At 38.9% G+C, this 17,234-nt stretch overlaps 1 protein-coding gene across 1 annotated transcript; it reads right to left on the reverse strand.

The window, feature by feature from the left end:
• Positions 1 to 1,017: 1,017 nt before the first annotated feature.
• On the reverse strand, positions 1,018 to 2,228 carry LOC128221458 (uncharacterized). The gene is made up of 3 exons (XM_052930066.1): positions 2,185 to 2,228; positions 1,603 to 1,855; positions 1,018 to 1,206 (listed from the first exon to the last, which is right to left on the reverse strand). Exons 1-3 carry the CDS (start codon positions 2,226 to 2,228, stop codon positions 1,018 to 1,020), a joined length of 486 nt encoding a protein of 161 aa, XP_052786026.1.
• Positions 2,229 to 17,234: the final 15,006 nt, after the last annotated feature.

A 17,234-nucleotide genomic window follows, 5' to 3' on the forward strand; every position in this document is an offset into this window, starting at 1 on the left:
ACGATCCCAGCTAAATTAAAATCTTCTTACGAAAAGCTTTCAAAAGCTAACGAGCTAACTGCATTTTCTTTTGTCGTACGACTACCAGCAGAATATGACAGAGCAGGCTGCGTGTGAGTGGTGAGATATAAAGTTGCGCAGTAGCGTTCACATATAAAATATGTGATGTACGACTGTAGTGGGGAAAATGAATCAAGGCTGTCGATGTCCAATCGTTCGATAGAATTATAGTCTTAGGATGAACCCACGGCCGTCACCGAAATGTCATGCGATGGTGGAGCATGTTATAAGACAAACGTGGGACTATCGTCGGACAACCCTACGATTTTTAGGGCTTCAGATACTCCGAAAAAACGTACACAACTCTCATACAGTTGTAGACGACTAAGGGCATCAGACGTCAGACCTACAAAATGGGACTGACGTCGAAAATTACCCACGAGGCCATTCTTTTTGACATGCTCAAAGCCGTATGAAAAGGGATTTCGACAGCATATTACGTCGCAAAACGCCCTGAATTTAATACGACACACACATGACTGTCTTACGAATCTCCCAAATTTTCTGACGAAATTAAACACCGAAGGTTAGAATCAATACGCCCTGGGGCTTGAAAGTGAAAGTGATAGCATGAATTCAGCACGATTGCGTTGCAACTTTCCACATCTCATCCAATGGATAGGACTGAAAACAATACAACTCAAACATGCGAACAGATTGACCGAGTTCTCGAACAATCGTATCAAAACTATGAGGCCCAGGGACAAGTCCAATAACAGAGAAATATAACCAAGATTCAGGGTTTAAAGGCACCGACGAATTACTTAACGAGATATATACATCTCTTCAAGACAACCTACATTAGAAATATCAAACGACCGCCTTGGAATGGTCGGTGGGTGACCGCCTGGGCAGAGTCAGTGGTTGACCGCCTGGGAATGGTCGGTGGGTGGCCGCCTGGGCAGGGTCAGTGGTTGATCGCCTGGGAATGGTCGGTGGGTGACCGCCTGGACAGGGTCAGTGGTTGACCGCCTGGGAATGGTCGGTGGGTGACCGCCTGTGTAGGGTCAGTGGTTGACCGCCTGGGAATGGCCGGTGGGTGACCACCTGGGAATGGTCGGTGAGTGACCGCCTGGGCAGGGTCAGTGGTTGACCGCCTGGGAATGGTGGATGGGTGACCGCCTTGGCAAGGTTATTGGTTGACCCCTGGGAATGGTGGATGGGTTACCGCCTGGGAATGGTCGGTTGGTGACCGCCTTGGAATGGTCGGTGGGTGACCGCCTGGGCAGGGTCAGTGGTTGACCGCCTGGGAATGGTCGGTGGGTGGCCGCCTGGGCAGGGTCAGTGGTTGATCGCCTGGGAATGGTCGGTGGGTGACCGCCTGGACAGGGTCAGTGGTTGACCGCCTGGGAATGGTCGGTGGGTGACCGCCTGTGTAGGGTCAGTGGTTGACCGCCTGGGAATGGCCGGTGGGTGACCACCTGGGAATGGTCGGTGAGTGACCGCCTGGGCAGGGTCAGTGGTTGACCGCCTGGGAATGGTGGATGGGTGACCGCCTTGGCAAGGTTATTGGTTGACCCCTGGGAATGGTGGATGGGTTACCGCCTGGGAATGGTCGGTTGGTGACCACCTGGGCAGGGTAGGTGGTTGACCGCCTGGGAATGGTCGGTGGGTGACCGCCTTGGAATGGTCGGTGGGTGACCGCCTGGGCAGGGTCAGTGGTTGACCGCCTGGGAATGGTGGATGTGTGACCGCCTGGGCAGGGTCAGTGGTTGACCGCCTGGGAATGGTCGGTGGGCGACCGCCTGGGAATGGTCGGTTGGTGACCGCCGAGGCAGGGTCAGTGGTTGACGGCCTGGAAATGGTCGGTGGGTGACAGCCTGGGCAGGGTCAGTGGGTGGCCGCCTGGAAATTGTCGGTGGATGACAGCCTGGGCAGGGTCAGTGGTTGGCCGTCTGGGTAGGGTCAATGAAAACTAGATAGGCACACACCGGAGGGTTAATCAGTTTGTGAGCGTTCGACCGAATACTTGTCCTAACAACGTATACAGTCGAACTCGTCTGGCTCGAACTTGCTTGGTTCGATTAACTTTTTGACTTGAATTTGATGTAAAGGCCCGATTGTCTTCTTCTGAATATATGCATTCCTACTTTGCTCGAATTTCCCAAGACTCAAGGTATTTACCTCGGCCCATGCAGGGTGTTCGAGCCAAGGGGGTTCGACTGCATGTCACTTTATCAGCACAAAAGTAAGATTATTGTGATAACATCACAATCAAGAACCGTAGAAGAGAAAATAACAGTGATATTCAAATGGAAAAATAGTTTACACATACACGCACGCACGCACGCACGCACACATATTTTAGTTTCTGTTTATTAGGCAACCAAAATGTTACATATGATGACATAATTTGCATTTGTTTTATAGCTGTCATTTACGGGGTTGTACACATACAGGGCGACGTTCAAGTGCATCTTATGATACTGTTTGTGATAGCACGACAGTGTAGGAGATTTGGTTGTTTTTTGCGATACTCATTTTCGATCTAAAGAACGAAGATATACAGATATAAGATGAAGCCCATGCCGTATTCAATTCATTGAATTTGTTGCCATTGTTTTCCTCAGTTCTCTACGTTTTAATAGTAAATGAGACTATTACTACTAATGATATTTCATATATTGGAATATCAGATCTGAACATGATGTAATCATATAATCAAAACTTCATGTGCTGATATTTAAACCGTACACAGGGCCACATTTTCCTGGTTATGATATGACAAGCCTTTGTAAACAATATGCTAATTAAACACATTTGATAGAAGATACGAAGGATTATTATTTATTTGTAACGCAAAACCCGTGACACAACAATGTATTCAGTTACTTCTGGCCGACAACATCCCTTGTATCATTTACCATTGATAATTATTCACAATGACAAAGCATACCGAGAATTTTCTGTCTTTTTTTGTCAAATGTAAATAATATAGGACGATGGAAATATGCGACCCCATCTGACTGCAGTAAATCTCACCATGTACAAATATATATTTATATAATAATAATTTTCTTGCAAGTTCTTAAGCCTAACCAATCGGAACACCTCGGCCAGTATCCGACTGTAATATTTATCACGAAGCTTGCCGGAGATGGCCGAGTTGTTACGATTAATAGTAACAAATTTAAAAAGCTTATTTTATTATTCGTACTCAAGCAGTAATGTACTAAATACATATAACATTTAGTTTATCGTGACTATCATAAAAAGGCTAAAACATATACCATAAAAATTAGTGGGATTAGCTTAATCCTATTAGAAGTAGGACTTTCAGATGTTTTGAGAAATTGGGACCAGGTGTTAAAATGTATGCATGGAGAAATTTCGACACTCAAGCTATCGAGCCATCCGATCGAATTTTATATGACCATATAGTAAAACAAATCGGTCCGTTTAATCCGGTTCGAGCCAACGAGGATATTGAGCCATGCAATATCGAGCTAAATCGGGGTAAAATCATAATGCAGCCAGTTGGGTCGGGCAAACTTTCATAAACAACGCAAAATACAATTATTTACGTTTCGAAAAACATATACATTATTGATTTCATGAGATTGGTTCAAGTACCCGTGGTACTTCAGTATTCAGGTGGATTAGTTTGGCGGGACACGAGTAACATGATTTCCTCGTGTTTTTGATGGTTATATGGGGAAAACTATTCTGTTTTCGTCACTCGAGGTTTTGTATTTGGTGACATTAGAAGGTATTTTACGATGTCTGAAAGTGAAGATATAAATTTGATCATATTTCCCGCCCATCCCATCCCATCCCTATTTTCAGGTTGAATTTGCTGTATTATGTGTTCTATGAAAATATGTATATTTATTTCATTTACAGAGTTCCACTGTGAGTGTCTTACATAAGTTAGTAACTTATTTGTTACGTTTATGATTTGAGATTCACCGTATAATAAGTTTCGTTCCAGTTGCTTCATGGCGTTTTCCAAGATTCCGTTAAAAGTTGTTGCTGACTTTAAAGGTTAAGATCCAGATGTGCTTAGACGCTATTACCACTCTTCCAGCATCCGAATACTGTCTTTTCCTGTGTACATGTTCACCAAATACATTGCCAATTCCTAAACTGTTTGTGTTGTTGTATTTTGAGATTAGTGAATAATTAGTTTACTCACGTATTGAGTGAGTAAGCATACATTAGCGCAAAAGCTAAAATGAGCGCAATTGAAACAAAACCAAATAAAACATAACACAAAGCTCGAAAACATAATCACAACAATCATCAACGCACACGGACCAACGCATCACCCATTAACGCAAATACAGACACGTACAAGTAAAGGCAGAAACGCAGTCAGAGATATAAAATAAACGCATACACGCAAAGACACAGACGTACAAAAACACAAACATGCAAGGCAAAGAAGAAGAAAAATAATGCATAAACTTATACATTCAAGGCAGATACGTCAAAGCACACGCTCGTCTTCGCCTCGTTTTCAGCATAATGCCAAATTTGTCTAAACATGAATTTCAGGGAATATTGGCACCAATCATGATATATTTAGAGTAGACCAACAGTAAGAAGGCTCAGAGCCCATCTATACGAAACGACTCAAGTCTTAGTGCAGACTTAAACATCGAAGTAAAATTCAGTGTGGTTTATTCGGCCCTTTCTATGCCGCAATTAGGCCAATTCCTAGCCCCCCCCCCCCCTCTGAAAAAAGAATATATGTTTCCTCTTCGAAGGTAGCCCCTCCCCCTTAAAAGGGTTATAGGAGCATTGGCCTCTTAACATTTAGCATGTAGCAATAAGGCACCATTCATAAACATGCACGTTGAATAAAAAGGTTTGAAAACAAGTTGAACATTACAAGTATATGAATTATGTTAGTAGTTTCCCTTAAGTATCAAAGGGCCTGGCCACCATCCCCTTAAAGGCGCTGTACTCCGTATGATAAAATAGCGGGAAAAAAGAAAATTGTCGTAAACCTCAGGGACAAGTCCAATAACAGAGAAATATAACCAAGATTCAGGGTTTAAAGGCACCGACGAATTACTTAACGAGATATATACATCTCTTCAAGACAACCTACATTAGAAATATCAAAAGACCGCATTGGAATGGTCGGTGGGTGACCGCATGGGCAGAGTCAGTGGTTGACCGCCTGGGAATGGTCGGTGGGTGGCCGCCTGGGCAGGGTCAGTGGTTGACCGCCTGGGAATGGTGGATGGGTGACCACCTGGACAGGGTCAGTGGTTGATCGCCTGGGAATGGTCGGTGGGTGACCGCATGGGCAGAGTCAGTGGTTGACCGCCTGGGAATGGTCGGTGGGTGGCCGCCTGGGCAGGGTCAGTGGTTGACCGCCTGGGCAGGTTCAGTGGTTGATCGCCTGGGAATGGTCGGTGGGTGACCGCATGGGCAGAGTCAGTGGTTGACCGCCTGGGAATGGTCGGTGGGTGGCCGCCTGGGCAGGGTCAGTGGTTGACCGCCTGGGAATGGTGGATGGGTGACCGCCTGGGCAGGGTCAGTGGTTGACCGCCTGGGAATGGTCGGTGGGCGACCGCTTGGGAATGGTCGGTTGTTGACCGCCGAGGCAGGGTCAGTGGTTGACCGCCTGGAAATGGTCGGTGGGTGACAGCCTGGAAATGGTCGGTGGATGACAGCCTGGGCAGGGCCAGTGGTTGGCCGTCTGGGTAGGGTCGGTGGATGACCCTTGGCAGGGTCAATGAAAACTAGATAGGCACACACCGGAGGGTTAAATCAGTTTGTGAGCGTTCGACCGAATACTTGTCCTAATAACGTATACAGTCTGGCTTGAACTTGCTTGGTTCGATTAACTTGTTGACTTGAATTTGATGTAAAGGACCGATTGTCTTCTTCTGAATATATGCATTCCTACTTTGCTCGAATTTCAAGGTATTTACCTCGGCCCATGCAGGGTGTTCGAGCCAACGGGGTTCGACTGCATGTCACTTTATAAGCACAAAATTAAGATCATTGTGATAACATCACAATCAAGAACCGTAGAAGAGAAAATAACAGTGATATTCAAATGGAATAATAGTTTACACATACACACACGGACGCACGCACGCACGCACGCACGCACGCACGCACACACATATTTTATTTTCTGTTTAGGCAACCAAAATGTTACATATGATGACATAATTTGCATTTGTTTTATAGCTGTCATTTACGGGGTTGTACACATACAGGGCGACGTTCAAGTGCATCTTATGATACTGTTTGTGATAGCACGACAGTGTAGGAAATTTGGTTGTTTTTTACGATACTCATTTTCGATCTAAAGAACGAAGATATACAGATATAAGATGAAGCCCATGCCGTATTCAATTCATTGAATTTGTTGCCATTGTTTTCCTCAGTTCTCTACGTTTTAATAGTAAATGAGACTATTACTACTAATGATATTTCATATATTGGAATATCAGATCTGAACATGATGTAATCATATAATCAAAACTTCATGTGCTGATATTTAAACCGTACACAGGGCCACATTTTCCTGGTTATGATATGACAAGCCTTTGTAAACAATATGCTAATTAAACACATTTGATAGAAGATACGAAGGATTATTGTAACGCAAAACCCGTGACACAACAATGTATTCAGTTACTTCTGGCCGACAACATCTCTTGTATCATTTACCATTGATAATTATTCACAATGACAAAGCATACCGAGAATTTTCTGTCTTTTTTGTCAAATGTAAATAATATAGGACAATGGAAATATGCGACCCCATCTGACTGCAGTAAATCTCACCATGTACAAATATATATTTATATAATAATAATTTTCTTGCAAGTTCTTAAGCCTAACCAATCGGAACACCTCGGCCAGTATCCGACAGTAATGTTTATCACGAAGCTTGCCGGAGATGGCCGAGTTGTTACGATTTAATAGTAACAAACTTAAGAAGCTTATTTTATTATTCGTACTCAAGCAGTAATGTACTAAATACATATAACATTTAGTTTATCGTGATTATCATTAAAAGATTAAAACATATACCATAAAAACTAGTGGGATTAGATTAATCCTGTTAGAAGTAGGACTTTCAGATGTTTCGAGAAATTGGGGCAAGGCGTTAAAATGTACGCAAAGAGAAATATCGACACTCAAGATATCGAGCAATCCGATCGATTTTATATGAACATATAGTAAAACAAAATTTAATAGGTCCTTTTGTTCGAGCCGGAGGATATTGAGCCATGCGATATCGAGCTAACGAGTTTTGACTGTACCTTATTCAGATTAAATTCGAATAACAAAATTCGATGTCACAAACAATTTCAAACATCAGCAAAAAGCATGAATCCATCATTACCAGCTTAAAGTACTATTTAAGGATATTAAGTGCATTAAACTCCTTTTATTGTTAACCAGATTCCCCAAAACGCAACAATGAGTCATAACACGGCATTTCCCGATATATTTTATCAATGATTGTTTTCAATATTTTGAGAGGCATAAAGATACATACCACATTGGGGGGGGGGGGGGGGGGGGGGGAGGGGAAGGTCAAAATCATAATGCAGCCAATGGGGGCGGCAAACTTTCATAAACATAAGCAAAACACGAATAAACACAAAAGCATACACATTCTCAAAAGCATAAACGCAAAGCATACATTAGCGCAAAAGCTTAAATGAACGCAATTGAAACAAAGATACAACAACAAAACCCCACAAAGCTCAAAAACATAATCACAACAATTATAAACGCATACGGACCAACGCATAACCCATTTACGCAAATACAGACACCTACAAGTAAGGCAGACATAGACGTAAAGAACACATAGTTTTTATTACATGCAAGGCAAAAAAAGAAAAAAAATGTTTAAACGTATACATGCAAGGCAGACACGTCAAAGCACACGTACAAACGCAAAGGATTAGACTAAAGTTGTTCTATATGATGCCTCCAACATGAATAAAGCAACGCCATTGGTCCCGCACTGGTCACGCGATAACCTTATATGTTGCCATATTGGGTAACTGAATAATATCGTATCAATATGGCGTCTATTTTTCGATGACGGTGAATAAAAAACATTTCCCATAAATTGATTAATATAAAAGGGTTGTCGATGTGATATATACATTACGGGGTTAGTAGGTGACACGATATGGGATATACGGGGCGCAGGAAACCCGGCATACCCGATATGGATTCCATTGCCCAGTATATCCCATATCGGGTCACATTCCTTGTTATCATGATTTAAATAACATTTAAGGCGCGCAATATAGGTTGAAGCAATATTATCATTTTTCTAATTTTAATGCATTATCGTGCTTTAACTCATTTGACCATAAAAACTATATATGGTTTAGTTGCATACAGTTTTTACAGTTTATTTCCAAATACATCTAGACAAAAATGCCCGTGCATATAAATAGTAAAATTACGAAACATGTTTCTAAACGTAGTCAAGGTACAATATATTCATATAAGCATCTGATCAAAATTAAAATTACAGCAAATCATGCGACCAAACGATATACATACAAATGATATTAGCAATATTTGGCGTTTTTTTCACTGGTGAATTTGTAGCTACGTAGCTATTAATTTATAACATCCATTTATAAAGGCTAATATTATTTGAGCTGGCCATCAATCATTTTATAAGCACAAAAATAGAGGGATCCCGAGTGCATACTCCCACTCTTGATATCGTGTAATGGGCATTCTGCAGTATCTATATAATAATATAGAGGCAAAAAACATCTTCAGATCAAGGTGTTTTAAAGCATTCATTCCACATTGATTGGTTCATTACATTGTTCCCAAAATGCAACCTTGTTATTGATCATTGATTTTGAATAAGATTTCTGATTGACTTAGAGTCACCGATGCTTTATTCAAGTTTAAGATCGTCCTCGATGTTTTTATCTATGGCAAAGGACGCCATCTGAAAAAATGAACACGTCGCAAACTCGAATATGTCTTACGTTTTTGCGACTATAACAAAACATGAATTTATCGCTAAAATCGATGCCTATTGCCTAACAACTTTTTGCGAAAAAATCGTTTATAAATCAAGTTACCTAAACCATTCATCTTAAAGCGCCTATCTTTGTAATATTAACATCAGCTTTTTTATGTAAATTAAATTTTACGACTATCTAATTTTGTCATTCGATGTCGAAGGCTCGTCTTCGTCAACAATTGTTTAAATGACTTCTCGTTTTCAGCATAATACCAAACTTGTCTTAACATGAATTCCAGGGAAAATTGGCACCAATCATGATATCTGTAGAGTAGACCAACAGTTAGAAGGCCCAGAGCCCATCTATACGAAACGACTCAAGTCTTAGTGCAGACTTTAACATCGAAGTATAATTCAGTATGGTTTATTCGGCCCTTTCTATGCCGAATTTAGGCCAATTCTCACCCCTGAAAAAGAATATATGTGTCCTCTTCGGAGGACCCCCCCCCCCTTAAAAGGATTTTAGGAGCATTGGCCTCTTAACATGTAGCAAATAGCAATAAGGCACCATTCATAAACATGCACGTTGAATAAAAAGGTTTGAAAACAAGTTGAACATTACAAGTATATGAATTATGTTAGTAGTTTCCCTTAAGTATCAAAGGGCCTGGCCACCACCCCCTTAAAGGCGCTGTACTCCGTATGATAAAATAGCGGAAAAAAAGAAAATTGTCGTAAACTGACATAAAATTGGCATCGATGTGTACAATGCATTGAAACTTACTAACTGAAGTACCACATAGTTAACAATTTATTTAAGTTTAGCAGTCCTGAGATTCGTTACAGAAAAAAAACTTTTTTTGGTGCCAATCTGGTGTACAGTCCCTTTAAAAGTGGAAACAGAACACTGCGTATTGTAACTTGATGGGTGATAAAACAGCTATATCTACAACTCGTCAAGCATTTAAAAAGAACATGCATGCAGAATCACAGTTTCTTGGTATTTGGACTGCATTTTGGCCAGTCGAGCTACCTGATTCAAGCGATTGGTCCCTTGTTTATTTTTACATACTAGTATTAAATATTTTTAAATTTCATACAATCGTAATCAATATCAAGATTGTATGAAATTTTAAAATATTTAATATGTAAAAATAAACGACCTAGAGTGGATTATTTGTTAATTATGTGTATCATAGAGTACTAAAACACAATATGTTATGATTCAACATTATAATGTTTATAGTACCATCGTGGTCAAGTTTCCTGAAATCATGTCCATTAGTTAATTATTGTCCGAACCGCTTGAGCAGTTTGTTTATGATTTACAAATACAATCTTTTCCAGCACAACAATGCCTGGAGCAATGTTTAATCTAGTGCTCCTCTTAAAATCGGGTTTGCCATTTACAGCTCAAATCAAGGAGCACGTCATATCTTTTACGATGGCCGCTGTAAGGGAGATAACTGGAACAGCTTTCGCAAAAATACCTTCCTACAGTTACAACCCCGCGACAGCAAAATTTATTCTGCGGTTTGTGGGTGGGTCATCGGGCTTCATTTTTCTAGTCAGTCACACTTAATTAAATACATAGTTTAACCCTTGAGAATGTTGCTAAAGGATAGGAACATATTTCTGCTATATTTATAAATGCATACAATTTGAAACCGCTGTTAACTGCTGAAATCCAGAAATATTAAAAACAACAAACAATTGAGTACACTTATAAAAGTGCATTTCTGGCTGTATAAATGCATTTCTTTGAAATAATGAAAACAATATTCATATGATATTTCGCTTTTTATAGTTCGAATAATGTTAAGCTGTTAATTTGTTAAGTGAGTTCAGATAGTTATATTTGAGCAACAGGGACTCTGCTATTTACAACCCGATATCGGCGGTGAGTGCGTTTAGTCCCACGAGGATATTGTTTGAAAATGACGAATGTGAAAGACGAATGTGAAAATTGAGAATGAAAATTTAGAACGAAAATTTACAATGAAAATTGAAAATCATCAGAGAAAAAAATGAGCGTCTTGGTATCAGATACAAAAACAAAGTAATTTATTTCAAGTTTTTATTTTTTATTTTGTGAAACAAGATAATTGTCAAATCGAAAACTTTCTTCAACTACGTCAGGGTTAGCCAACCAAGATTGCAAGATTTTCAAATCGGTGGAAGAAACATGACAAACAATAGTTTCCCATTCGCACTTTTGGTGGCGTTCCATCAGCCTTACAATCATTACAGTACCACACATATCGAAAACAGTTTTGGCAGTAGCCAGCTGGAGGGAAAATGTTCAAAATCTCATGTCGTTGACAAGGTTCTAACGTTAAGACTCCAGCACAACACAATTGGCATTCCCAACAGAACCTTTTAAAATAATCATTGTACTGTAGTCCAGCAAACCCAACGATGTCAGTATATCGTTTTGCCATAGTAAGTGAAGTGTGAATAGTACAGTCACCGCTGTATATAGTTTGTAGTGCTCTCAAAAGCGTATACATTATTTCTCGAACTTGCATTCGTCAACTTTGCTAACCAATGTTAGAAATTTGAGCTAACTAGCGTATTGCGGCTGTCTACAGCATAACTGTGTGAATCAGAACTGGTAGTGTTTGAGTGATTAACACAGTTCACCTTTCCATATAAATGAAATAAACCGAAAGCAAAAATACAAATAATTGTTTACGATTTATTCATAAGAAAATTTCCAACAATAGCCGATCTACAAATGTGGCATTCGCTGCTGGTAATGGAACATGCCTGACAAGATAAATGTCCACAGGGTATAAACACAATACACTTTTTGTTTGTTAAACAACTAGTACAAGTGTTTTTTTCGTCGATTTGTCGTTGCAACTCTTGTCGCGTTTCCTCTTTCATGCTGAGATGATGCCATAAAAGATCTCCTAGTGGAGCTGTTTTGCGAAATATCTTGGAAACTAATCGCATTTCAGCCAAAATGTTAACTTCTTTCTCCCTACCACAACGCTGTGAAATGTTGTTCAAGTCTGTTTTTAATTTTTTCAAGTCATTTTTTAGCTTTTGAACCTGTGACAATAGGTCTCCGGTCTTCTGTTTCGGTTCGCACATCTTGTTTGTAGGTTTAATGGAAATCGTTGTATTTTGCAATATCTTTACACATTTATGGAGTAGTGAAAGACATTTTCTTAGCACGTCTAAAGTGCGCTTGCTACTCTGTGTTTTTATTAATGCTTTAATTTGCTGCAAGTCAGATTCACAGTGTTTTACACGATCTGTCAAATTGCTTATTAAGCTTAAAATTGTGCCTGACATGTTTGATATCAACTGAATGAATGGATTAAACAATTGATAAATGATACTCGAGTAATAAGAGCTTGAAATTATAATGCAATGGAAACACTGATTCGTTTTGTTTACAACAATGACCATCATAAACTCATTTCATTGGATAAACACTTGTGCATTATAAAAGTTTAAGCGTATGATATAAAAGCTCATATTCTACATTATGGGTATTCCTTAGCTGCAATACATAGAGAGATGGCTAACGAATACAGATATAGCACATCTATTCCCCAGTATGAGAACAAGATAAACATACTACTTCAGAGATATCTCAATGTAGCAGCTGATGTTCGTACAAGTTTGACAAAGGAACTCGAATACCTTGGACAATGTTCGAAAATACAGACAATCAACAATATGAATATGGACGTTATGGCACATAAAAGGCAGAAAATAACATTGCAAAGAGAAATCAATTTTCTAAAACAAGAAGGCCAGCTTTCTTCTCAAGCGATTCGAAACAAACAGCATCTGGTTAGAGAGCACAAGCGACACATACGGAAACTATAGGGAATTCTTCAACAAGTCACAAATGAAGTAGTCAAAAGCGATTTGAGCATCCCAGTTTGCAGAAAGGATTTGAACACACCAGTTTGTAGAAGGGATTTGAGTTACCATTCCGATACTGATGATACTGATGATAATGATGAGACACTGTCTGTGGCAATGAATTGGGGTGACGAACTTTTTGACCAGACACCGAACGAAGAAAACCCCAGCGTATAACTTTTGAAAAATGTTCTGTTTCAATGAAACGCAAATTATGTAACGATTTCAAAATAAAACCTTTCATACCACTTATTTTTGCTTCTCGTTCTTTGATTATTATTTTGTCATACAAATTGCTGAATAACACATCGATAAATGGAAATTTAGGATGACGATCTTTTTTATAAAACACCCGAAGATTAAAATCACAGCCTTTGATTTGAAAATAAAATAAAATCTGAACATGAAGTTATGTATCAGCAACTAAACAATTTTTCCAATATACTTAAGTCACAGTTATTATACGTTCCCAAATTGTTCATTTTGAAAACAATAATGTTTTACGAGATATTTGTCATCTACTAAAAACCCGTATCTCATTCTTCTTAAAGGGAGGTAATAGCATTAAAACCACCGTGAAGAAACAAAATTGAAAACAAGTACAGAGAAATATATTTTACAATTTATTGATAAATTTGATATTTTCCAATAACAACAGTTCTGCAAAAATAACATTTACTAGTTTTGATTGAACATTCATGACAAGTCAAATGGCCACAAGGCGTAAACACAATACACTTTTTGTCCGTAACACAAATTTGACAAATGTTTTTTTCATCGTTTTTTAAGTGCAACTCCTTTTGGATGCTTGTCTCTCTGCCAAGATGATTGCAAAGAAGATCTCCGAGCGTTGATACTTTTCGAAATATCTTGGATACCGATCGGATTTCGGATAAAATGTCAATAGCCTTCTCCCTGCCACAACGTTCTGATATTGTGTTCAACTCAATTCTGTAGTTTTTTAAGTCACGTTTCATTTTCCTTGCCAGTTGTAACACATCTCCAGATCTAATTTCTGGTTGGCTCATCTTGCTAGGAGTTTTTTTTGATGAAACTATTTTGTAAAGTGATTTTACAATTTTACGAATTAGTGGCGAAAGTTTTCTCAATACGCCAGATACGTGTCTGCTGTTGTTAACTACGATAGTCTTCATGTGCAACAATTGAGTTTCACTGTGTTGCATACGATCTGCCAACTGTTTTACCAAGTTAAAAGTTGCGTCTGACATGGTTGACATCAACTGAATAAATGAATAAATGAATGATACTCGAGTTATAAGAGCTTACAATTATAATGCAATAATAACACTGAATTATTTTGTTTCTACCAATATGCGAAGGATTACAATTTTGAAAAAAATCATACCATTTTTGATAACATGAGATGAAATCAAAAATTGCTTTATCGTGAACTTGAAGTGATCACTCCCGTTTGAATAACAATTGATCATTTCTCATGATAAAAAAGTTACAAATAACACAACTAATGCTTCTAATTTCAGTTTCTGTTTTATTCAATATGTAAGCCGATAACAAAGTTCAAACATGCATAGCATTGAAAACATATCAATATACATAATTATACATAAAACATTTGCTTTCATGAACTCAAACACAAGCAAAAGTTTACAATTGTTATAATGTCAAACATTCAATGTGAAAAGTATTTTTGTTATGTAATGTGGTCACTCCCTGTTTTTCATCCAGACTTGTGACTGGCATTGGTCAGGTTACCCACCGCACAAACAAGATCGGAAAATGGTAACTCTGAGCCAGGAACCTATTTTCCTAGTGTCATACACTACGCAAAATCAGCACCCATTAGAGGCCTCCCAGGCGACCTTCTACAATTTGTTACACCTATAATGTAGAGTGCTGGACTACTCGGGTGTAACAAACGGGGTATTGCTGACTCGTTGTAGGTACAACGCCGAACAAGTGATGTCTGATACAAGAAGGCCTGTACTGGGGCAAGAATCGAGTGCCTCAGCCGCATTGTCCGATCAAAGAAGGGATTTCTGCGATCAACTTCAAGTACCTCAACCACAAGCTAGGCTCGAAAACTCGTAGACTTATTTCTCTTTTGAGCTAAGAGAAGGCTACAGAGTTCACTTTCAAACATACCTCTTAAGCACATAGAGGCATATTTGCTCGCTTTACTTGCAGGCAGGAAATGCTAACTATAATCTCAGAAAGCATTTCCTTTTATGTATCGCACCTTATGAGCAAAGAAGCGATTGAATTTTGAATTTTGAAAAAAACTGAGGCAGCGCTAAAGGCAGTTACTCGACAGGGCACACTTAGGACTAGCGCCCCATTCGCTTCGTCCACTCTCTATGCATGCACTAGCGTACAGAAAAGGGGTACTCGTGAGCATAGAGGTTGCCACTCCCTATTTTTCATTGCCTGTAGCGCGACATGATGACCATGAGCGGTTCCTAGTATTGGTACTGTACATCACCTTACATCAATACTAAGGTGGTCTAACGACACCTCCATACTCATGGTAGCCTCTCAAATTTTACTTTTGCCAAAATGTTTTTGCGAAGTTGACAAAATCATTGCATTGCATCCAAGACCGTAGCATATTGAGCAATGAGAAACAAATCTCGTCGAAGCTATACTTCTATGCTCATGCTACCAGACGCAAATAACAAATCACTTGCCAAAATCGCTTTTGAATTGTATATGATCTAATGGTTATCACAGAGAATGATCGTATTCGTCAGGCAATGTCAAAGTGATCGACAACATGAGCTGGCCAGACTCAAGAGCGAAAAACTATGAGGTATCGCGACATACGGTTCTCATGTTCAAACCAGAAGGTCAAAAAAACCTCTCAGATATTTTCTCTGTATCTCTGATGCACCAAGTTCATAGTGCGAGGAGAAATCTGAGAAGTTCAAACCCACTTTGGGCTCCCAGCAGACTTAACAGCACTTCTGAGCTAAGAGCTTGCTACTGGAATGACGAATATTGAAAAATGTAGAGCTTATATACCCGATGGCCAAAATTAATGCGCATCGCATTATAATTGTGCATAAATGGTTAGGACTATTTTTTTACCGTTTTTATTTATACGCTCATATGAAATAGTTCCAGAATTATCACTTGAATCCGCATTATTATTGAACAAATGGCTCGAGATTTTGAAATCTGTGAATGAAGTAGTTTTTCTATGAAGATTATGTGAAATCAGTTTCAGTAAAATATCAATTTTTCATGTTTCATGGACTTGGTGTTTTTTGTGCATATAGCTTATGATTGTGAGATCTGTGAGATTTGCTGCAAATGTTGATTTGTTGAATTTGATCATAATGAAGATTTTATTTTTTTCATGAAATCTTGTGTGAACGCCAGTTTCAGTAAGATACCAATTTTTCATGTTTCATGGACTTGGTGCTTTTTTGTGCATATAGCTTATGATTGTGAGATCTGTGAGATTTGCTGCAAATGTCGATTTGTTGAATTTGAACATTATGAAGATTTTATTTTTTTCATGAAATCTTGTGTGAAATAAAGCCTATAGTTCGTTTTTTTGAAATCTTGAGATCTCTCGTCAACTTCTAGATTTTCACAATTTTTCACAATTTTCGATGCATATTTTTTGTTGAGAGCATGAAATTACAATTCAGAGTTGCATTATTTTTGTACATATGGCTTATGATCGTGAGATTTAACATGTTTGAAAATAAAAAAGAAGCTTTTTCATACAATCTCATGTTTGATTTTTTTTAAATTTCAACACAGCAGAATTTGTGAATTTGCTGTTCATGTTTTGCATTATTTTTGTACATCTGAGTGTTTTTTTGAAAAATGAAAAATGCTGCTGACAAAATGTTGAAATGTTGAATGTTTGTGTGATATGTGTATTTCGAGCCATTTTTTTGAAGTATAACGCCAGTGGCTGTTATCTTCAAACATTAAAAGGGAAACCTATTTTTCATCGTAACCCTATTATGTGGTCCTAACCTAGTTTTATTTGTTCATAAATTTGAAAATAAAGGCAACGCCAAAGGCAGTTACTCGACAAGGCACACTTAGGAAGAAGCATCCGATTGCCTATGTTTCCCCTCTCATTGTAAAGACTGTGTGGACTGTCGGACCACGGCGATACAAAGAGGTTGCCACTCCCTATTTTTCATTGCCTGTAGCGTGACATGGTGAACATGAGCGGTTCCTAGTATTGGCACTGTACACCACCTTACACCAATACTAAGCTGGTCTAACGACACCTCCATACTCATGCTAGCCTTTAAATTACTTTTGCCAAATCATTTTGCTGAACGAAAACATTGCCACATATCAATGTTCGGTCGTTCAAGAGGAATGTTTGTGATGAATGAAGTTTTGCACT

This window comes from Mya arenaria, chromosome 16, assembly GCF_026914265.1.
Source record: "Mya arenaria isolate MELC-2E11 chromosome 16, ASM2691426v1".
NCBI classification, from domain to species: Eukaryota; Metazoa; Mollusca; class Bivalvia; order Myida; family Myidae; genus Mya; species Mya arenaria.